The sequence below is a fragment of the Portunus trituberculatus genome, chromosome 42 (genome assembly GCF_017591435.1).
Source record: "Portunus trituberculatus isolate SZX2019 chromosome 42, ASM1759143v1, whole genome shotgun sequence".
NCBI classification, from domain to species: domain Eukaryota; kingdom Metazoa; phylum Arthropoda; class Malacostraca; order Decapoda; family Portunidae; genus Portunus; species Portunus trituberculatus.
In genome coordinates this window covers 26,513,095-26,538,256 of record NC_059296.1, presented here as the reverse complement: position 1 = coordinate 26,538,256, position 25,162 = coordinate 26,513,095, and the positions used below count along the sequence as shown (strand labels likewise).

Here is a 25,162-nt window from a genome sequence, read left to right as displayed (position 1 = left end):
GAAACTCATAAAACAGAGAAATGACAACAGACGGCAGTATAGGGATACAAGAAAAGAATATATTAGAGTAAAGTCAGAGGAAGAAAGAAACTTTGAGAAAAAAGTGGTGAATAAAAGCAAAGACGAACCCAAACTTTTCTACAAGTTTACAAATAGCAAAACGAAGAACAAGGAAACAATAGAAAAAATAATTAATGGAGGGAAGACATACCAAACAGAGAAGGAAATGTGTGAAATAATGAATGAGAGCTTCTTCAAAACGGTGTTCACTGCAGAACATTTCACAGAACCTAATAGGACATTACATTGCCAAGAATTACAGGAAATTGCAGTGCACAAGGAGGATATTGGAAGATTACTGGATAAGTTGGATGTCAGAAACACAATGGGGCCAGATGGTGTATCAGGCTAGGTGTTAAAAGAATGTAAAGAGCAGCTGTTAGGTCCAATTTGGAAAATAATTAAAAGTTCCATAAATGAAAGGAAAGTTCCACTAGAATAGAAGAGAGCCAATGTAATACCGATATCTAAAAGAGGAAAGGCAACTGAACCACTAAACTACAGACCAGTTTCACTTACAAGTCTTGGGGAATTTATGTGAAATAATTATCAAAGAAAAATGGCTTAAATATCTAGAAGAGGAACAAGTCATATCGAACAGAAAATTTGGGTTCAGGACAGGGAGGTCATATGTATCAAACTTATTAAGCTTCTACTCAAGAGATATTGCAGGACTGGAAAAGAGGCAGATGGGTGGACACAGTATACCTGGATATAAAAAAGGCTTTTGATAAAGTCCCTCATGGAAGACTACTTTGGAAACTAGAGAACATAGGAGGACTGTGAAGAACTTTGCTAGAATGGATATGAAATTATTTGAAGGATAGGGAGATGTGATCAGAGATACATACTCATCCTAGGGGTAAAGTAACAAGCGGAGTGCCACAAGGGTCAGTGTTAGCACCCATTATGTTTCAGATTTATGTAAACAACATTCACATTGGGGTAAACAGTTATACTAATTTATTTGCTGATGATGAAAAGCTGCTAAGAGTTATCAAAACCAGGAAGGACTGTCTGCTGTTACAGGAAAATATAAACAAGATCTATGAATGGAGTAGGAAGTGGAAATTAGAGTTTAATGCAAAGAAATGTTGCATAAAGGAACTAGGAAAGAGCAAAAGACTGATATGGAACTACTTAATGGGGGAGGAACAAATAATGATGACTAAAGAGGAAAAAGACATGGGAGTGATTATACAAGACAATCTGAGCCCCAGAAAAACACATAAGCAAGATATTTGGTATATCATATAAAATGTTGACTAACGTAAGAGTGGCATTTCAATACATGGACAAAGATATGATGTAAGAAAATCATCATAAGCAGGATACATGCTAGGCAGGAATATGCAGCAGTGGTGTGGTCTCTGAGCTCTAAAAAGGATATAAGAAAATTAGAAAGGATACAGAAGATTGCTACAAAGATGATACCAGAACTAAAGGACCTAACATATGAAGAATGACTGAAGGAAATGAAACTACCAACCTTACAAGATAGAGGGAACGTGGGGACCTAATAGCATTTCCATATACAAGCGTGGAAGGAAGGAAGGAAGAACCCTTAAATTACAGACGGGTATCACTAACTAGTGTAATATGCAAGATGTGTGAAAGAGTAATAAAGAAACAATGGATCGAGTTCCTTGAAGACAACAAATTATTATCAAATAGCCAATTTGGTTTTAGAAAAGGGCGGTCGTGTGTAACAAATTTACTGAGTTTCTACTCTAGAATAGTTGATAGAGTACAAGAGAGAGAGGGATGGATTGACTGTATTTATTTGGATTTAAAAAAAGGCATCTGATAAAGTGCCACAAGCAAGATTACTGTGGAAGTTAGAGGAGAAGGGTGGCTTAAAAGGAAGCACATTGAGATGGATGTAAAATTATTTGAGGGGGAGAGAAATAAGGACAGTAGTTAAAGATATGAAGTCCAAGTGGAGAGCAGTAGAAAGTGGAGTGCCACAGGGGTCAGTATTGGCGTCAATACTTTTTCTCATATATATATGCGACATGTCAGAAGGAGTGAACAGATACATAAATCTGTTTGTGGACGATGCAAAACTGTGCAGAGTTATAAAGCAAAAAGAGGATTGTGAAATAATGCAGGAAGACCTAAATAAGATCTGGGAATGGAGTAAAAAGTGGAAGATGGAATTCAACGTGGACAAAAGCCATGTCATGGAAATGGGAAAGAGTGAAAGACGACCCATGGGAATCTATAAGATGGGAAATGGAGTAGAACTGGAGAAAGTAAAAAAGGAAAAGGACTTGGGAGTGACAATGGAAGAAAACAATCAACTGGTAAGCCATATTGATAGAATTTTCAGACATATAATTTGCTAAGGAATATTGGATTAGCATTTCACTACATAGACAAAGAAATGATGAAGAAATTGATAAGTACTATAATACGATCCTGATTGGAATATGCAATAGTAGTGTGGACCCCCCCATAAAAAGAAACACATAAGGAAGTTGGAAAGAATAAAAAAAAATGGCTACAATGGTTCCAGAATTTGAAGTGATGACATACAAGGACAGACTAAAGGCTATGGATCTACCAACCCTGGAACAGAGAAGGGAGAGAGAGGATCTGATACAAGTTTATAAATTGATCAACGGAAAGGACCAAGTGGATAATGAGAAACTGATCCTGAGAGAAGAATGTGATATTCGAACAAGATCGCATAGTAAAAAGCTGAGGAAGGGAAGATGTCTGAGAGATGTTAAAAAATATAGTTTCCCACAAAGATGTGTTGAGACGTGGAACAGTTTGGGTGAAGAAGTGGTGTCAGCAACGAGTGTGCATAGTTTTAAAGAAAAATTGGATAAGTGTAGATATGGCCACACGAGCATAAAGCCCAGGCCCTGTAAAACTACAACTAGGTAAATACACACACACACACACACTCTGGTAGGATTGCTAGACTTCAACTCTGCCATCTTACAATGTACACATACTAAGATTATAAAAAAAAAAAGAGTGGCTTATTCTTACTCCCTAACACACCCAACTGCTTGTACTTGGGTGAAACTATCAATGTTTGTTTCACTGTACTTAAGAAGTAAACAACTCCACTGTGCCTTATGAAGACTTGTGACATATTGTACCTCACAGAAGCCATAATGAAAATAAGGGCAAACAGGTAACACACTACAGATTTTAAGGCCTTCAACAATATGCAATATGCCATCAAACTACAACCTAGTCTCTTCTCTTCCAGTCACTATGTTCTTATTAAAACACTGTCACTATTTCCCTAAGTTTGACAAGCTACAACAGTACCGAAGCTAGTACAACACTGCTAAGTAAAACTGAGAGAATGCTTGAACTCAAAAAAAACAAAAAAACATTTGTATTGTGCAACATTATACTCTACTTTTTCTAACATACTTTACCTGATAAAAATCCTTTTCTTCAGCCTTCCTAAAAACATCATGTTTGTTGCTCTCAGGATTCCACATCTCTACACTACTAGGCACATTTCTTTCATTACCCAGCTCACTCCAGTACAAATGCCTGTAACACAAATATAATGCTAAAATTATCATATTATTAATCACTACATTAATCCTTATTACTAATAATTATACAATCTACATGCAGCTTTTCAAATCTTTGACTACACTCATATTAGTACATACAGTCAGACACTCCTCAAGACAATAATTGGATAGATCATTAATAACACTCCTTGAAAAATCCCTCACCATGGCATTCAGGAACATTCTTGATCACTTACTGACAATGTATTTACCTATTTGTGTATTACAGGGCCCGAGCTAAGCTCTCTGTGTCCTGTCTCCTTGTCCATTCCTGTCATATCTCTCTTTCATCTGGTTGACACACACCGCGTCAACGACATCACTGCTCAGTTTATTCCACTTATCAATGCTACGATGCGGGAAACTGTATTTTCTCACGTCATTTAGACAGATGTCCTTTATTAGCCTTTTTCCATGTCCTTGGAGATGATTACTTGTGGTCACCTTTATCAACTCTCTATCCAGTATGTCAATCTTGTTCACCAATTTATACATAGTTATCATGTCTCCTCTTGTTCTTCTCTCTTCTAATGTGGTCAGCCCCAGCTTCCTCAGTCTTTCCTCATAGTCTAACTCCCTGAGCCCTTGTACTATCCTTGTTGCCAGCCTCTGTACCCTTTCCACCTTCTTCACATTTTTCTTCATATGCAGTGACCAGACACATGCTGCATATTCTAACTGGGGTCTTATTAAGGTACATAATATCTTCTTCATCATTCCTTCATCTAGGTAGTGGAATGCAAGGCCAATATTTTGAAGCATGTTGTATGTTTTCCAAAAAATCTTGTTAATGTGTTTCTCCGGTGACAAAGTGTTTTGCACGGTTACTCCTAAGTCTTTCTCCTCATTGGTCTCTTTAATTTTCTCATCACCCAGCCTGTAATCCCTGTTTGGTCTGTATCTACTTCTTCCCATTTTCATAACATGGGTCTTGTCTATATTAAATTCCATCTGCCACTCCTTACTCCACTCATATATTTTATCAAGATCTTCCTGTAACTTGTTACAATCTTCCACATTCTTTACTCTCCTCATAATTTTAGTATCGTCCACGAACATGTTCATATAACTGTCAATTCCTACTGGCATATCATTAACATAAATCAAAAACATGATGGGACCCAGCACTGACCCTTGTGGAACTCCACTGGTTACCTTCTTCCACTCGGACTTCCTTCCTCTCACCACTGTTCTCATTTCTCTTCCCATTAAGTAATTTTCCACCCATTTTGCTAGTTTATCATTTACTCCTCCAATCATCTTTAGTTTCCACATCAGTCTATTGTGTGGTACTTTATCAAAGGCCTTTCTCAAGTCCAGGTAGATAGCATCCACCCAACCCTCTCTATGTTGTAGTATGTCAGTCACTCTTGAATAAAAACATAATAAATTGGATACGTACGATCATCCTTTTCTGAAACCAAACTGCCTTTCACTCAGAATGTTTTCACTTTCTAGATACTCACTCCACTTAGCTTTAATTACTTCTTCACATACCTTGCACAATATACTAGTCAACGATACTGGTCTATAATTTAACGGTTCCATTCTACTACCATTCTTATATATAGGCACAATGTGAATCATATTGTATGTTATTCTCACAAGCAATATTATAAGAATCACTGTATCATGAAGACACTATTTACTAAAACTGATAAATTTGAAAATCAAAAGATATTTGGCAAAGGAGTGCACACTACTGGCCAGGCTCAGGTTTGTAGTACACAATGTGTTTTCTGTTAGGCTTTATCAACTAATTGTGTGAAATTTATAAATTACAAAAAAGCATTATATATTTATTCAATGATGAGTAATTTATATCATCACAATTTGAATTTATATTTTGAACCAATATAGATTAACTAGTAATGATCCAGGATCATAAAAGCACTGCAACAGCTGGATATGAATGTGTACAGCCCATAATCACACTCTCAACTCCAACCAATTGTCAGCACAGTCAAGCCTCTTTCTGACAGCACACAGTCAAGCTTCCTTCTGACAGTACACAGTCAAGCTTCCTTCTGACAGCACACAGTAGAGCTTCCTTCAGACAGCACACAGTCAAGCTTCCTTCTGACAGCACACAGTCAAGCTTCCTTCTGACAGCACACAGTCAAGCTTCCTTCTGACAGCACAGTCAAGCTTCCTTCTGACAGCACAGTCAAGCTTCCTTCTGACAGCACAGTCAAGCTTTCTTCTGACAGCAAAGTCAAGCTTTCTTCTGAAAGCACAGTCAAGCTTCCTTCTGACAGCACAGTCAAGCTTCCTTCTGACAGCACAGTCAAGCTTCCTTCTGACAGCACAGTCAAGCTTCCTTCTGACAGCACAGTCAAGCTTCCTTCTGACAGCACAGTCAAGCTTTCTTCTGAAAGCACAGTCAAGCTTCCTTCTGACAGCACAGTCAAGCTTCCTTCTGACAGCACAGTCAAGCTTCCTTCTGACAGCACAGTCAAGCTTCCTTCTGACAGCACAGTCAAGCTTCCTTCTGACAGCACACAGTCAAGCTTCCTTCTGACAGCACACAGTCAAGCTTCCTTCTGACAGCACAGTCAAGCTTCCTTCAGACAGCACAGTCAAGCTTCCTTCTGACAGCACAGTCAAGCTTCCTTCTGACAGCACACAGTCAAGCTTCTTTCTGACAGCTCAGTCAAGCTTCCTTCTGACACCACAGTCAAGCTTCCTTCTGACAGCACACATTCAAGCTTCCTTCTGACAGCACACAGTAGTTTCCTTCTGACAGCACAGTCAAGCTTCCTTCTGACAGCACAGTCAAGCTTCCTTCTAACAGCACAGTCAAGCTTCCTTCTGAAAGCACAGTCAAGCTTCCTTCTGACAGCACAGTCAAGCTTCCTTCTGAAAGCACAGTCAAGCTTCCTTCTGAAAGCACAGTCAAGCTTCCTTCTGACAGCACAGTCAAGCTTCCTTCTGACAGCACACAGTCACACTTCCTTCTGACAGCACACATCAAGCCTCTTTTTGACAAGACAGTCAAGCCTCCTACTCCACTCCATCAGACAAACTGACATAGCTAAGTATTCTGTAGTTTGATCAGGCCTGTGTAGTTGTGGTTAGGTCACCCATAAACACCTAAAGTCTGTCTACCCAAGAAATCGGCTGCATGTCCTATGAATCTATAAATGTCCTATTTTCCAAAAAAAATTATCATTCAAGAATTCAACATGGTCTTTTATTCTTTTTCATTAGTAACTTTCAATGGTTATCAATTTATCCTAACAATTACTACAAAACTGCTAAACACTAAGTAAAAAGGTTACTACATGACTTACTCATTGCAGACATCCACTGCTAATCCACGAGGTGCATATGGATTTCCAGTATTTGATATCAATTCTGGAGTGGATTCATAACTGCTATCATCACTTTGTATTGAGGCTTTGTAAATATTATAATGATGAGTTTCAGTCCAGTAGATGTGTTTTGACCGAGGACTGTATGACATCCCTTCTATCGATGATGTTGATCTGCCTGCAAGAAACACTCAACATAAGTTTCTTCAAACACATTCAAACACATGGAGAGGAAATCAAAACAAATTAATTTACAAAAATAATTGTAAAAGCCATTTCCAATGAAATAAAAACCCTGATACAATGAACAGCAACAGAGCAAATTTAGATGTAATGAATCTTTTAAACTCAATGAACAAGCCTCCTATTCACCATAGATCAGGGGTTCTCAACCTTTTCTCTCATTTTCTCATTAAGAACCCTGAGTTACAAGACCATCTACCTGAGCCCCCAGTAATCCCACATTGAACAAAATGTTAATTTAGTGGCTGACACTAATTCAACATGCAATGGTATTGCAAAAGGATATTATTAGATCAGCCATCTAAGTATCCCTGGTAATCTTCTTGTGAACCCATAGGGGTTCACAAACCCAAAGTTGAGAACCCCTGTCATAGATGGAGTACAGGCTGCCCTCACCACTGAACTGATGGACCATAATGATGATAAAATGATGTAATACAAACAAGAGATGATAGCTGCTTGAGGAAAGCAACTAGTTTAGCAGTGGAGAAAAGCAGTAATGGTGGTGGTGCAGACACTCACAATTGCAACTTTTCTTTATGAATTACTTAATTAAGTAGGATACCCACTTCATAGAGAATTAAACATGTCAATGAAGCTAGAAGGGAAAATAGAAATGAAACCATAAGTAGCAGTGTCACTACCATTACTACTACTACTATTACTACTACTACCACCACCACCACTACTGCCACGTGTTCCCTTCAGTCTGCATCCTGTATTAGTCTAGACCACAACAACCTGAACATCATATTATAGCAAAGGCCTCCATGAATACTACTGAGATGGAGTAATGAGGGAAATAATGACACAGATAAACCTCAGAGTGGAAGAAAAGAAGTGGCAAACGTCAGGCAGAAATGACAGCAAGGAATAAGGGTAGTGCCGCACAACAGCTATTCAACCTCACATCAACAATCAGCCACACATACACTCACAAGCTGCAGTAATGGAGAAGGCCCATCACATGGCCAGCACAACTAATGAGGTTAACTCTGTCTTTCATAGGAGAGGAGTGAGAAGCGAGGGAGCAGACGAATGACAGTTGGGCAGGACAGAAAGGGAAGTGACACTTTGATAATACATTTTTCCTACATAACCCATCAAAGGATATAGATATCTCCTTGATTATGGACTTGTTAAAAAAATATTGAATATCTTTATCAAAATTCAATGGTATTTTCCTATTAATTCTTTACATCAAAATGTAATTGTAATGGATTATTGAACTCTACACTAAATAGAATAAATAAAACACACACACACACACACACACACACATACACACAAAGGTAAATCTGGAGGAAAAAAAAAAAAAAAAAAATCAATCAATAAAAGTTGAAAGAAACAACTCACTTTTGACAGCAGTAGTCATGTTAACCACTCCAAATGTTGAATTGAGTGAAATGGAAATAATCTTTGCTTCGTCTCTGGGATCAGTATTTGCCACAAAGAGTCTGTTGGTCTCTGCATCATGTGTAAGGGCCACAGGTGAAGACAATGGTTTTGGGAGTTCCACAGAGATGTCTTTCCATGACAATGAGTCTGGATGGATAATGTCAGCATTATGAAGTATCAAGATGCTGTCTCTGTAGACGGCAGCCAAGTCTAAAAGGAGAGAGAAAAAACGAAACATTTTAAACAGTAGAAAAGAATATTAGCTATGCTCAAATATCATATATGGCTATTCTAATTCTATAATCAATACATTCCTGACGGAAAAATGTTACTGGAATAATGCTAAAGTTAATCACAACCATAAATGTATGACAGATGTGGCACCTCTACAGTCAGCTTCTGTGACAATGACTACTGATGAGCAGACTGCCTGTTCCTCATTCTGACCTGACACACATCACTAACAGAAGCCAACTGGTTCATCACAATTAAATAACTTATCATTCTATAATGATTTTTACCATCCAATTAAAAATAATTACTAAATACTTCAATAAGGCACTAAATCATAAATTTAGTTACAGTTTAAATTAGAATGGAACTAGCTACCTGATAGACTGATGTGCAAAGTGAAAAGAAAAAAAAAATGTTCTTGAGAAATATCTTTCCTAATGTGAAGTAGTACACAGGTGTACACAAGAATGAAGGATAAAAGTGGTAAATAATATAACCTTATTTACAATGTAGCAGTGAACAAGAGACTGTGAAAGGTTGTGATGCATACCAAAGTAACAAGAGGGATGCTTCATTGATCAGATCACTATGCTGAGGTACTTAAAAGTGAAAATGAAAAGTGAGCAAGATATGGCAGGAATGATGGCAGAAAATGTGAGTGTAAAGTAGCTAGTGAAAGGCTGGGTCGGAATGTGCAATGAGAGGAATATAAGAAAAACTGGGAAAAGCTAGGAAGGAATCAAGAAAGAGTGGTGCTTAATGTATGTGCAATTATTGCTTGTTAGGAAACAAGGAAAAGATTGTGTTTAATATATGGTCACCTTCTGTTATCTGGGGTGTTTAGATAACAGACATCCATGGATGAGGATAATAAGTGAAAAATTAACACACTTCCAAAACTCCTGAGTGCCCAAAACATTGTTTTTTTTGTAAGAAATTTTGCATGTCTATGGTTAAACAATTTAGCCATCAGTTATAAGAGAGAGAGAGAGAGAGAGAGAGAGAGAGAGAGAGAGAGAGAGAGAGAGAGAGAGAGAGAGAGAGAGAGAGAGAGAGAGAGAGAGAGAGAGAGAGAGAGAGAGAGAGAGAGAGAGACTTTTGTTATTTGAATTCGGTTTGGAGTACTGTGTAGAAGTAAAACAGAGGAAATTGTATCAGTGGTTGTTCAGGGTGTGGGGGAAAGGGGGGAAAGGAATCAATTGTATTCAAGGATATAGTGAATACAGGCAACAGAAGTGGTAAGGTGTAGAAAGCTTGAGGATAGGAGTAAGGGAATTGCAAGCTGGACAAGCAAGATTCAAGAGGCTGAAAGAGAAAAGAGAGCATGAAGTATTTTACAAAATAGTGTGCAGGTGAAGATCAGAATGAGACAACAGGGAATTGGAAAATGAAGAAACTTAAAAGAGAAAATAAAAGGACATTAAATAATGAGTTTGGTAGGAAGTCAAGTGAGAAAAATAAATCAAAGTAGATTTTTTTTCTTAACTAAGAGAGATGAGAGAAGTGTGTGAATATAAGAATAAAGAGGATAGGTTCTCTTGGAGATAATAAGGAAAAAATGGAAGTTGTGTGAATAAAAAAATAATTATCATATACATAATGAGACGATAGAATGGGAAGTAGTATGTAATAGCATCTATGGTATATCTAGCATGGGTGTGGAAGCAGATACAGAATGAATATTTATGTACAAAGAAATCAATGGGAAGGCTATAACTAGGCTAGCTAACCTAAAGCAAAACTTGTGGCATTAATAGAGTCACTGTACAAATGTAAAGTATGGAGGTGAAGTGATGGTAGCAGAAGTTACATAGACTGGTTGTTGATACTATGTGATCTTGCACGGAAGTAAGGGAAGAAAGGCAGTTATTATATCCCAATAAAAAGATCCAGGTTGTAGAATGAGTGTAATAGTTACATGGCATAAGTTTTATTACTGTGCCAGGAAAAGTCTAGGAGAGAGCATATTAATATTGAGATATTAACCCTTAAGAGGTCAACCACGTACATGTACGTGGAGTCTTTGCTTACTATCTGTGGTCAATCACGCATAAGCGTTCGCCTTTCTCGGTTTCCATGCGTTTGAAATTCCCTCCAGCTTCAAGATTTATATTCTTTGAAGTGTCTAGCATATATCAGCACAGTTTCTCGCCATTCTGACATGGATTAGTCATCTCCCTCCCCCCACCCCTCCCTACCGCCTTAGCGTGACTCCAAAAAAACAGAGCGACATTTGGTATTACTGTCATGAATGTGATGTAGCTCTATGCATTGAGCCTTGTTTTGAAGAATATCACACCCTGCTGCAATACTAAAAAGCTTAGATACTGAAAGAAAAAATAATAAACAATATTTTGTGGTAAACTGAGCAAATTATTTTTTACATTATATTTACAGTATTTACAAATATTTTTTTTGTATTTTTCATTTCATAAAACATGGGTTAATTTATGAATATGTAACCATTATACACATATCTCGTAGGAGAAAAATATCGATAAAACGATTAAAAAAGTCTCATTCAGAAGTTGTACGTCTGGCAGCATCACTAAGCGAGGTAAATTTAAAGCTCCAGGTGGACATTAAAAAATGGCAATTTCGAACTTTAACTTTTCTATGCCCATTTTGAGTTTTATGGAATAAAAAAAGAAAGTGGAATTTTTGGTGACCTGGATGAGTATTCGGAGGTAAATCAGTGCTGACCTCTTACGAGTTAATGGAAGTGACTGTTCAAAGAGGTCATTCAGGGAGAGAAGATTCAGAAAATGTAAAGATTGTGTAGGATTAGATTTTTACAATTAATATTATAATACCGTACTGGAATACTCAGGAAAGAAAGAAAAATTCTATGCAGCATTCATGGACCTTAAAAATGCATGAGAGTAGATAGGAGAATCTTTCAAGGTGTTCTTAAGATTGATAGTGTAGGAAAACAGTTATTGGAAGGAATGAAGGCTTTTTATATGGTTGCAAGAGATTGATTCACAACTGAAGGCAAACCGGAAGTGTTTTGCTATAGGAACTGCCTTAAGCCAACCAATTGAGGCTGGCTCCCAGGTTAGTATGATGTCAGATAAAGAGATAAACACATACATACTAGATTCATAAGGCTGAAAAGATATGTTTTTTTGCATTCTATAATCATCCTCTGCCTAAAGAGTTTCAGTTTATTGCACTTCACATTATGTCATTCAATAAACAATTTGTCAGGGAAACACTACTGCCAAACTAACCAGATCAAGAATCCAAACACAGGAATACAGGAAGATTTGCCAGTAAAACTGCCTCTCAAAAGATTCATTACATTGCTAACTTAAATATGAATGTTAAAATACTCTATCAGATTTGAAGGGAGAGAACTATGTTGCTGTTAGGTTATGATAATAATTCCAGTGAGGATTATTAACAGAAGCCAGAGGCAAGAAGAGGTAGTTGACAAATATGTAGAAAAATGCATCATGTAGAACTTGTATCTTATGATTTACCAGACTAAAAATTGAGATGATATTGGTAGAGATCTCATGCAATTTCAATACACAGTAAATAATAAATTTATAAACTAGTATAAAATAGTGCTAATGTAATTTTTTTTTTTTTTTTTTTACCTGGGAGGTGAAAAACAGAAAGTGTGGGGTGGCGGAGAAAGAAATAGTAGATTGATTCCGAACGCACAAGAATGTATCAGGATATTGTTTGGCTATCGTAATTGGTAAAAGCCTTTCTTTTTTTTCGTCAACATACAAAAGTTCCATGACATACCATAAGCTGCCATATTTACCTTTAACATCAATACATTTAGCATTCCTTACATAAATAATGCCAACACTCCAAACAAAGTTAAAGAAAGTGTTCTGTGAATTTAAGATACTTTGGGATTCCAAACACAGGCAAAGAAGAGTGGGGAGTAGTGAGACTTGAGTTATCTCACCTGGTGGGCTTCCAAGGCCTAAACAACATAGAATATAGAGAGTAAGCCACACTCTGCTAATATGCCACCTCTCACGGATAATAATGCATAAAAAACAATCAAGAGCGAACACTATACTGCGATCTAGTTTTTTTGGGGGAGGGAGGACTCAAACTTTCCTCTAAATGTACATTAGCTTTGCTGTGTGGAAGGGGATCAGTATGCATTAAGATAAATAACAACAAAAACATGGAATCCTTCCTTAACACAGCAAATATCAATATTCTTAAATAGTCATCTGCAATCTTTTCATGGTGTAAGACTTATCCAAACTTCATTTGCATTCCATACGAACAGAATGCCTAAATGGGGGAGGAGTGTTACTTTAGTGCCTAACCAGGATACTACTTGTCTACTGGCTCATGTCTGATCCCAGGCGATAGTAGTGTCCATAATGAAACAAATCATACTTCTAGCAAAAAACACCAACAGTACTTATTACTTCAGACAAGACCAAGATATGCACCTAATAATCCTCTCGAAAACCAAATTTAGTTATCATAGATGTAAAAAATAAAAAGCTTAAGTATTACCTGCTTATGGAGGACTAGCAGGAAGTTCAACCCCCAAAACATGAGTGACCTACTTTCATCTTATTGTAGGAATCGCCGTGGTAAACATCTGCAGAAACCACGTTTGAATTTCAGCATTTGTGGAAAGACAATTTCTCTACTTTTAAGGCATCACCGCCAAACCACAAACTGCTAAGGTTGGCCTGCATGACGGTGATTAAAACTCATGGCAGGCAGTGTTTGAATCAGTCAATATGCTAGAGGCATGCCACACCATACTACTACGTCACTACCATCTACGAATAGACTGCACATGTTCCAATTTGTGTGGGAAAAAAATCAAACAAAATACATAAGAAAAACATATGTACAGTATAAATAAAAACAATGTAAAAAATTTAAAAGCCATGCAGGCCTTAAATGAAATATTATCAACAAAACCATACCCACCAACTAACCCTTTGGCACATGTCCTAACTTGAATTGACTTACATAATCAATGCACTGAAAGCATTGCAGACGAAACAGGTGATAAAAGTCGCGCGGTAAGTTTAGAGTCGAGCCAAAAGTTACGTAACAATACAAACACAACTAACACACTAAGTTACACCTCACAATAGCTTTTGTGCATCTCGCTACTAATCTGACTTCATTGGAGGCTATCATGAGTCACTGCAACAAGGCCACTTTGCAGGGCTGGCGGGAGTACGTGACCGGCCTCTGGCTCAGAATGGAGGTTTCATCATCGGCAGTCCCAATGCGGTCTACCAATGCACTATTAAATTTGCCCCAGCAACTTGATTCAGAGCCAAACATATTCGAGCTCATAACTCACCGGTAGATGATGAGAATGATATAAACAATAGCCACAAGACATTCTGAAATAACCGGGCCATTACGAACAGCGTCCCGAGCACCCACTCACAACACCATGTGGCCACTGAGAGCGGGAGACTGAAGGTAAGGTGGGCTGGCGCCTGGCGGAGTCACGCCCCACGGGCTCACGGCTCAGAGAAAGGGAAAGTGAAGTCTGCACATGTTCAAAAATATCCCTAGAAAATTTCCCTAAAGCCTGAAACCTTGTAGAATAGTATTTTGATAGCGAACGCATCGCACAGAAAAACCTATAGTATTATACGTTTTGAAAAATACAAGAAATTCACAAGCCACTATCTATAAAATTCATGTTTTTCATTTAACCTCCACGCATGTACACACTACATTGTGTCTCATAAGTTTCCATATCCTTGAAAAAAAAATTTTTGATAATTTTTTATATGCATATTTCACATGGATTCCATTATTTCGCTAACACATTTCAATACGTGTGACCCACTTTTAATGAACACGCATTAACAACTGGGATATATGGAATTAGGTAGCTTAAACACACAGGGACTGCCTCGTGTAGGCCTGGTGGCCTCTTGCAGCTTTCCTCTTTCTTATGTTCTTATTTTATAGTTATGAATCTAATGGCGCGCCGTTAATACCAATGACTTGAGTTTCGTTTCTTTCCCTGGTACACCAAGGCCTTCAATAAGTGCCCGAAGTGGGTGGGATCTGCTGGGGGCAGGGAGGCCGTCCCACAAAACTATAGGCAGGTAGCCGACTCAAGCCTCCGAAAGTTACATTGTTAATGCTGACCTACTATAAAACAGGCAACGCACGCAAGATCTGGACAAGATATTTTTTGAGTATAAAATTATGAAAAGAATGAAGAAGGGTATATACAGACTGTGGTGGTGCTGTGTGCTACGAGCTCCAGTTTTTTGTTAGAATAGTGAAAACCCCATTGATAGGGAATAATAGGGAAAGAATTAAGAAACAAAAGCACCACGCTCCCACTCGACTGTCTTCACGAAGCATTCCCAAGAATAACTTCTTAAGGGAGATGTCAGCCTATCTGCCAGAACTATAGATAGATGGTCTTACACACGTGATGGTATAGTACATATACATATAACATCCCCTCCCCCTATTCTTTTTAGGGCAACATATTAAAAACATCATGTACGGCAATGCAAAGTTCCTTTATGTAGGATTATTAATCATACATTAAATTTTTTATTGGAAAGAGGCATATACGTCACCCACCAAAAAAAACTATATAAGGATTTAACAATTTGATAATGACTATATTGATGTAGGTAGATGAGTATAGAATAAATATCCTTCCTTTCTTCTTGTGCACGTAGACTATTACAACAAACAGAAATTTTCACGAAATAATTTGCAAACATTTTTTTTCCTATTTCACTATACTTTACCTAACCCCGTGTAGTAGCCTACATAACCCTAGGTACTGTACGCACATGTACGGTACATGTAAGAAAGACGTCGGCCAAAATAACTATTCCACTATCATTTTTTATTTTATTTTTTTTCAAATGAAATCAACTCCTCAAAACAATTTATGTTCAAGAAAAGAAAGAAGAGACATATACTGATAATAATAATAATAATAATAATAATAATAATAATAATGATGATGATGATGATGATGATGATGATGATGATGATGATGATGATGATGATGATGATAATAATAATAATAATAATAATAATAATAATAATAATAATAATAATAATAATAATAATAATAATAATAATAATAATAATAATAATAATAGTAATAATAATAATAACAGTAATAATAATAACAGTAATAATAATAATAATAATAATAATAATAATAATAATAATAATAATAATAATAATAATAATAATAATAATAATAATAATAATAATGATAATAATAACAGTAAAAATGTTATAATGATAACAAGGTAGAAGTAGATAGAGTGAGTTGAAAGAGTTTGACCAGGCAAGGTGTACCGATTTGACATTACAGCTATATCAACAATAATAACAACAACAATGATGGGAATAATAATAATAATAATAATAATAATAATAATAATAATAATAATAATAATAATAATAATAACAATAGTGATAATAATAATAATAATATAACTAATGTCAAATCGGTGCATCTTATCCACACAAACTCTTTCAACTCCATCTATCGACTTTTTATATACCTTTCCTTCTTGCTGGAAGTTTGCTTACAATCAGCTTGTTCCTAAATGGGACGATCGTTCTAATTTCTCAAACTGCCGTTCAATTGCTTTGATTTTCTTCCTATCTAAAGTTTTCGCATTTATCCTCAACAGAAAGATTCTTAAACATCTAACACTTCACTATCTTCTATCTAATCGCCAGTATGGCTTCCTTCAAGGTCACTCCACTATTGATCTGGCTTGCCTTACTGAGTCTCGGTCATCCTCTTTTATAGATTTTAGTGGAATTTCTACTGTTGTCTTAAACATATCTAAAGATCTTGATAGAGTCTTGTACAAAGCTTTGATCACCAAACTATGCTCATACGTCTTCTATCTTTCTCTGCAACTGCATTTTCAACCGCTGCTGTTGTGGTAGACGGCCACTCTTCTATATAATAGCAGGGTTTTGTCCTATCACCGATGGTATATTCTCTTCCTATTATTCAATGATCTCCTAAACCAAACTTCTTGTTCTATTCACTCCTACGCTGATGATACAACCATGCACTTTTTCACGTCTTTTCAGAGACGACTAATACTTCAGGAAGTAAACAGATCACTCAGGGAAGCCGCAGAACACCTGACTTCCGATCTCTCTAAAATTTCTGATGGAGCAGAACAAACTAGTATTGTTCAGTGCCTTAAAACTCAATTCCTTCATCTGTCAACTCTACACAACATACGTAGAACTACATCCACTATTTTTCAATGACACTCAACTGTATCCTTAGCTCTTCTACACTGACTATCCTTGGTCTGTCCTTTATTTATAATATAAACTATAAACTTCTTATCTCTTTTTCAGTCAAAACGGTTAATGAAGTTAGGTGTCCAGAGTAGTCTCCGCTAGTTCTTTTCATCAACCCTCCCTCAACTGCTGACTCAACACAGGGGCGTTATTTATCCATGTATGGAATATGCCTCGCATGTATAAGGATGGGATGAGTCCACTCACTTATTTTAAACAGGGTGGAATCAAAAGCTTTTCATCTTGTCATCTCCTCTCCTCTGGCTGACTGTCTCATAGCCGCAATGTTGTATCTTTTGCTGCCTTCTGCCGCTATTTTCATGCCAACTGCTCTGAATTTGCTAACTGTATGAATACCCTACCTCCTATCTCAGCCTCTCTGTACAAGACTTTCTTCTTTCTTCCACAACTATTCTGTCTACCTCTCTAATGTAAGAGTTTATTCCATTTCTCTCAATCATTCACCTCTTTCTCTGGTAAGCTCTTGAACTCCCTGCTTGTTCTTGCATTTCCATGTTCCTATAATCTGAACTCATTTAAGAGAGATTTCTAGACATTTAGCTCATTTTCTTGATAACTCTTTTAACACTGTTTGGGGATAGGCACCTCAGTGGGACTTTTTTTTTGTCGCAATTTTTATTGCCTTTGACCGACTCCCCTCCTATATGAATTGAAAAAAAAAAATCTAATGTGAGTTGGATGCAGTATTAAAAAAAAAAAAAAAAAAACGCCACGCAGCAGCAGCAGCAGCAGTAGTTGAAGTAGTAGTAGTAGTAGTAATAGTAGTAGTAGTAGTAGTAGTAGTAGTAGTAGTAGTAGTAGTAGTAGTAGTAGTAGTAGTAGTAGTAGTAGTAGTAGTAGTAGTAGTAGTACGGTAGTAGTAGTAGTAGTATCAGTAGCAGCAGTAGTAGCAGCAGTAGCAGCAGCAGCAGCAGCAGTGGTAATAATAATGGTGCAGTAGTAGTAGTGGTGGTGGTGTGGTAGTAGTAGTAGTAGCAGCAGCAGCACAGCAGTGGTAATAGTAGCAGTAGCAGCAGCAGCAGCAGCAGCAGCAGCAGCAGCAGCAGCAGCAGCAGTAGTAGCAGTAGCAGCAGCAGCAGCAGCAGCAGCAGCAGCAGCAGCAGCAGTAGTAGTAGTAGTAGTAGTAGTAGTAGTAGTAGTAGTAGTAGTAGTAGTAGTAGTAGTAATGGTAGTAGTAGTAGCAGTAGTAGCGGCAAAATATACGTACATACGTGGAACATATACTGATAAGAATGATGACAAAGGCATAGTAAGCATTAATGCTAGCTGTTTTGCAGTTGCCTCCTTACTATTGTCACTACTCATCACATATCGTCAGCAGGGTTGCACCACACTGAAGACAATATGTGGAGCCTAAAATTCACGTATGTGTTGTTGAATCAAATTTATCTGCCCTCATAGTGAATTGACACGTTTGTGAATACAACGCCACTGGAGTGTTGCAAGATTAGATAGAGCCGTTAAGTGTTCTTTAGATCTACCAGTAATCAACGGTTTCCTGCTTAACCCTCTTTCTCTGTCACTCCCCTTCACCAACATGTACAAATGCACACATACAGATTTATCTACACGAAAACTCTCCTACTCTATGAGAGAGAGAGAAAGAGAGAGAGAGAGAGAGAGAGAGAGAGAGAGAGAGAGAGAGAGAGAGAGAGAGAGAGAGAGAGAGAGAGAGAGAGGAGGGGGAGATAACCATACAGAATCATATCCTTAGATTTTAAGGTCTGACCTATAGAAGAAAAGGGCTCATGTCTGCACTAGAATGCTATAGGCTGACGACAATGGTAATGGCTATAATCTCTACTTCTTTGGAATTTAGCTAGATTTTGTTGCATTTAGTTCTCTCTCTCTCTCTCTCTCTCTCTCTCTCTCTCTCTCTCTCTCGTAACATCACCACCATCCCTAACAGTGAAGCTTCTCTCCATGACGCAACACTGTATCACTGCTGCACGCGAGGACTCCTAAAGTCAAATTAATTAAACTCATAGCTGTATCTGCATGTTCCTCTCCATATTGCTTCGTACAGTACAAGGACAGAGTGTTCACTACTCTACCAAAGCACCTCTTCATTTTGATGTAAGCATCTTTGTACATTACTTCAATTATCGATACATTTCTCTCAGTTAGTTATGTTGTTAAGTTTATAGAAAAATACTTAAAAAAAATCAAGAACGGTAATAAAGCAAACCCACCGAGAACAATTGAAGTACAGAAAACACATATGTATATCGAGCATTATCTTTACCTTAGAAATGGCAATGGAAAAATGTTTGAAATACAGAAAAAAAATTAGTGTTTTCATAGTTCATAAAAAAGAAAAGAAAAGAAAAGAAAAACAACAACATTTAATTTAGTTCCCAGACAAGCTTTAGAAACGTCTACTGAATGAATACAGGCCAGAAATTATATAGCTGAAGAGAGAGCTATACTATACCGTATGCACACACACACACGCACACACACACACACAGCGTAGTGTAGTGGTTAGAGCGCGGCTCACAATCGAGAGGGCCGGGTTCGAGTCCCGGAAAGCGGTGAGGCAAATGGGCAAGCCTCTTAATGTGTGGCCCCTGTTCACCTAGCAGTAAATAGGTACGGGATGTAACTCGAGGGGTTGTGGCCTCGCTTTCCCGGTGTGTGTTGTGTGTGATGTGGTCTCAGTCCTACCCGAAGATCGGTCTATGAGCTCTGAGCTCCGTAATGGGGAAGACTGGCTGACCGAGGTGAATTACACACCGCCGTAGTGTAGTGGCAAGCACGCTAGACTCATAACCAAGATGGTCTGAGGTAAACGGACAAGTTTCTTACTGTGTGGCCTCGGTTTACCTAGCAGTAAATAGATATGGGATGCAACTCGAGGGGTTGTGGCCTCCCTTTCCCGATGTGTGTGGTGTGTGCTGTGGTCTCAGTCCTACCCGAAGATCGGTCAGCATGAGCTCTAAGCTCTTTCCGTAGATAGGGGAAAAGCTGGCTGGGTGACCAGCAAACGACCGTGGTGAATTCACACACACACACACACACACACACACACACACACACACACACACACACACACACACACACAGGCACTGAATTGCAAAGGAAAAGATGAAGCTGGAAGCTTTCTTAGTAGAGAAGGTATTAGTTCGCAACCGATCCCTCAAAAGTTGTTGCATGGAAAAACAAGTCTCCAATGCAAATGCAAGTCTGCTAAAATCTGTTTTTCTTTTCACCGAAAAAAAATAAATTAATAAAAAAGAAATATTACACACACACACACACACACACACACACACGGCCCGGTAGCTCAGTGGTTAGAGCGCTGGCTTCACAAGCCAGATGACCGGGGTTCGATTCCCCGGCCGGGTGGAGATATTTGGGTGTGTCTCCTTTCACGTGTAGCCCCTGTTCACCTAGCAGTGAGTAGGTACGGGATGTAAATCGAGGAGTTGTGACCTTGTTGTCCCGGTGTGTGGTGTGTGCCTGGTCTCAGACCTATCCCAAGATCGGAAATAATGAGCTCTGAGCTCGTTCCGTAGGGTAACGTCTGGCTGTCTCGTCAGAGACTGCAGCAGATCAAACAGTGAATTACACACACACACACACACACACACACACACACACATATATATATATATATATATATATATATATATATATATATATATATAGATAGATAGATAGATAGATAGATAGATAGATATAACGATTCTGCAAATCAATCAAAAGAAGGATCTTTAGAAATTACAGGAGCAAATTTCCCCCTCCGTCATCGAGCCCCATAACAAGAGGCTGCCCAGAGCCCAGTGAACGTGCGACCCTCAGTAAGCAGAATGGCGAAACACCATGAAAATTGACGCCTCAGACGTACGCACATCTCAGTGCTACATCCCATGACTTATCATGCAAAAACAGCGTTTATAAGTCAATTACTTTATCTTTCACTTGCCTGTGGACAGCACTGAAGAGACGAATGATAACACCACCGCGAGCCAGGAGACACTCCCTCGCCACATTGTGAAGGGAACGAACGCGATGTTCACTCGCTGACTTCTCAAACCTCACTGACGGACTACTGACCACTGGCCCACTACTATTGCACTGCCGCTGCTCGGATACCTGCTTGCCAGTGAAAAACTGATAGTGACACCCCCCCCTTGTGAGGGACGGCCACCAGCCAGCCACCCCTCCCTCCCGCTTGTCTCACTGATCATCCCTTTCTTATCCATGCAGTCTTCGTTCACACTTGTATATTTGTTGTAAACGTACTAGCTGTATTGGATATATATATATATATATATATATATATATATATATATATATATATATATATATATATATATATATATATATATATATATATATATATATATATATATATATATATATATATATATATATATATATATATATATATATATATATATATATATATATATATATATATATATATATATATATATATATATATGTGTGTGTGTGTGTGTGTAATTCACCTCGGTCACCTGCTGGTCACCCCGCCAGTCTTCCCCATTACGGAGCGAGCTCAGAGCTCATAGACCGATCTTCGGGTAGGACTGAGACCACAACACATTCCATACACCGGGAAAGCGAGGCCACAACCCCTCGAGTTACATCCCGTACCTATTTACTGCTAGGTGAACAGGGGCCACACATTAAGAGGCTTGCCCATTTGCCTCGCCGCACCGGGACTCGAACCCGGCCCTCTCGATTGTGAGTCGAGCGTGCTAACCACTACACTAGGCGGTGTGTGTGTGTGTGTGTGTGTGTGTGTGTGTGTGTGACGAAACATTCAACTAACAACTCTAAAGATTTATAAAGCTCATTGTGAACAAAGTAAAATATTCGGTTGTATTTTTGTTCCAGTTAACTTTTCTACAAGGATACTGAGAGAGAGAGAGAGAGAGAGAGAGAGAGAGAGAGAGAGAGAGAGAGAGCAACAAAAAGGCGATTAAGTCATAATATACAAACTATATAAATTGAAAGTACTATTGCCACTTTTCCTGCACTGAATCACTAATATTTCCAACACATCTAACTAAAAATTAAGTTTCTACCTATAAGTTCTTAAAAAAAGCACAAGATTATAAGTTCTCATAAATACAGTATGCATGTGCAAGGTAGTACGTAAATATGATTTGCGTGAGCACATCCTTTCAATGGAACTATCTAAATCAGATCTTCAAGACAGTCATGATTAAAAGTAAATGCATCCTTGACCGAGTTCTTATATTCTGCTCCTGCCACAGGAGCGGCTATGCGGTCTGCATAGGAAGCAGCATGTCAGCTAGTCCTTTGCCCTCGCCTTCGACGAAATATACTTTTCATCTAATGAATGACTTTTGTAAATCAAAGACATCTGCCTCGGCGGATGATTAATTTACTTCTAAATTCTAGATGGAGATCAAGAATGCATATGTTTTCTTGACGACAACAAAATATTAATTAACTCAAGCAGCCATACGGATAGCTTTACTAAAATCATATAATGACTTGGTTATCACAACTGTATAAGGGACCCAGAAAAAAAAGATTAGCTTAAACCACCACACACACCATTCCCAGGTCCACTGCACACAGGTTATTAATTTTATCTCCCATCTTGTCTCCTTTTTCCCAGTGATCTTACAGTATCTCCCCGTCCCCACTGACCTCTAACCGTCTCGTACTCATTCCCGTCTATTGATTACCTCATACACAGATCTCTTCCTCGATTTCATCTCTCTCTCTCTCTCTCTCTCTCTCTCTCTCTCTCTCTCTCTCTATATATATATATATATATATATATATATATATATATATATATATATATATATATATATATATATATATATATATATATATATATATATATATATATATATATATATATATATATATATATATATATATATATATATATATATATATATATATATATATATATATATATATATATATATATATATATATATATATATATATATATATATATATATATATATATATATATATATATATATATATATATATATATATATATATATATGTATATATATATAACCACTATTCATTGACCGAAATATATTGAATTATAGTTCATTGTAATCTAAAACAAAAATTTCTTAAAGAGACTTTTGAGTAGATATCGAACGACAAGAGGAAAGATGCTTCATAAATTAAGAAAAGGGGAAAACAATGATGGCTAATACATGTGAAATGTGCACAACATCATAATGCAAGTTTTTTTTTTTTATATGCAAGTCTCACTATCAGGTAAACAAGGAAGTTGTGATCACATCTCTGTCTTATCTTGGAAGACCTGCCCTTGAGTATTCAAACATATCTTACCGAAACGATTAGATTACATTCAACGAGTTGAATTTTCATTGTCTTAAGTGTAAACAGAAGATATCAAACCCGCTTTATTTTTACTTTTCCTAAGTGCTTACTTTCGCTACCACCACGTGGTCACCACTTGCAGCACAACTACGTACTACTATTAGTACTATAACCACCACCACCACTACCACTACGTACTACTACTATTGCTGCTACTGCTTTTACAACTGCAATCTCCATCACCATAACTTCTATCACCACTATTACTATTAGTACTATAACCACCACCATCACCACCACTACCACTACTATTACTACTACTACTACTACTACTACTACTACTACTACTACTACTACTACTACTACTACTACTATCTACTACTACTATCTACTACAGCTCCTACTACAACTTACATTACCATCACCACCACAACCATTACAGGCCCAACCACCACTACTATTAATACTACAACCGTTACCATTACTGCAACTACCAACATCACCACCACCACCAACACTACAACCTCCACCACCATCACCACCACAACCACACCCACTACGTCTAATCACTACTACTACTACTGCTACAATAGTACCACTACCAATACTATAACCACCACCACCACATCCACTACTACCACTATCAATACTATTAGTACTATAACCACCACCAGTACCGCCACCATTACTACTAGTACTACTATTAGTACATCTACTACTACTACTACTACTACTACTACTACTACTACTAATAATAATAATAATAATAATAATAATAATAATAATACTGCTACTATATTACTACCATCACCACCACCACCACCACCACCACCACCACCACCACTACTACTACTACTACTACTACTACTATATTACTACCACCACCACCACCATCACTACTACTACTACTACTATTACTACTACTACTACTACTACTACTAACCTCCACCACCATCACCACCACAACCACCACCTCCACTACAGCCACTTCGGGTACAAACGCCACTATTACTTTTACTACCACTACCACTACTATAACCACCATCACTACTAACACCATTACTTCTACTACCACCACTATAACCATCAACACCACTACTACTACCTCTAATACTACAATCCCGACTACCACCATCACTACTACTACTACAACTACTACTATAACTGCTACAATCATCATGATTCTAACTAAATCAACAGTGGTAACTATTCTTCACGGTTCTGTCCCACCACGCATTTTCTATCCATCAATGATCTAACCAAGTGTCTCTTAATATTTTTGTCTCCATTCCCGCCTTCATGAATTCTTAACAATCGTGTGGCTCCCCTTGATTTATCTACCAAATCCAATCCCGATAAAAATAAAAGAGAAAAATAATAAATGAATAAACAAATGATAATGATGAACACCTTTGCTTTAATATACAAAGTTGACAGTCATTATTATCTTGCATTTAGTAGTTCTGCAATATGGTTAACATGCATCACTACACTACAGAAGACTACAAAAAGATTTCGAAAATTATTTAGAAATGTACAATTTGCAACAGCACGCCATGGCCCCATAAATTCTTGCCATGGGTTCCAGGTTTAGAACCACTGATCTATCTACCAACTCGACACAATCCTTCAGACAACTATCCACTCTTCTTTTAAAGACATTCACTGTCCCCTTCTTCTACATTGAATATCCTCCGTTTGTCGTTTACTTATAATCTTCAGTAGAAA

General features: G+C 37.6%; 1 protein-coding gene across 8 annotated transcripts in view; it reads right to left on the bottom strand.

Moving 5' to 3' along the window:
* The window catches only part of LOC123517558 (protein cueball-like), a 44,209-nt gene extending 23,015 nt beyond the window's left edge, over positions 1–21,194 (bottom strand). For 3 of the 8 annotated variants that reach the window (XM_045277775.1, XM_045277778.1, XM_045277777.1), the window contains exons 1-4: positions 21,042–21,194; positions 8,525–8,776; positions 6,905–7,103; positions 3,465–3,585 (exon numbers count right to left, since the gene is read on the bottom strand). In XM_045277775.1, the coding sequence (XP_045133710.1) occupies positions 3,465–3,585; positions 6,905–7,103; positions 8,525–8,776; positions 21,042–21,108 (639 nt within the window). In that variant the 5' untranslated portion in view covers positions 21,109–21,194. Of the gene's footprint in view, positions 1–3,464; positions 3,586–6,904; positions 7,104–8,524; positions 8,777–13,353; positions 13,630–13,771; positions 14,040–14,114; positions 14,273–21,025 lie in introns of those variants that run through there. The other 5 variants (XM_045277776.1, XM_045277779.1, XM_045277781.1 and 2 more) reach the window with 4 other exon arrangements.
* Positions 21,195–25,162: the final 3,968 nt, after the last annotated feature.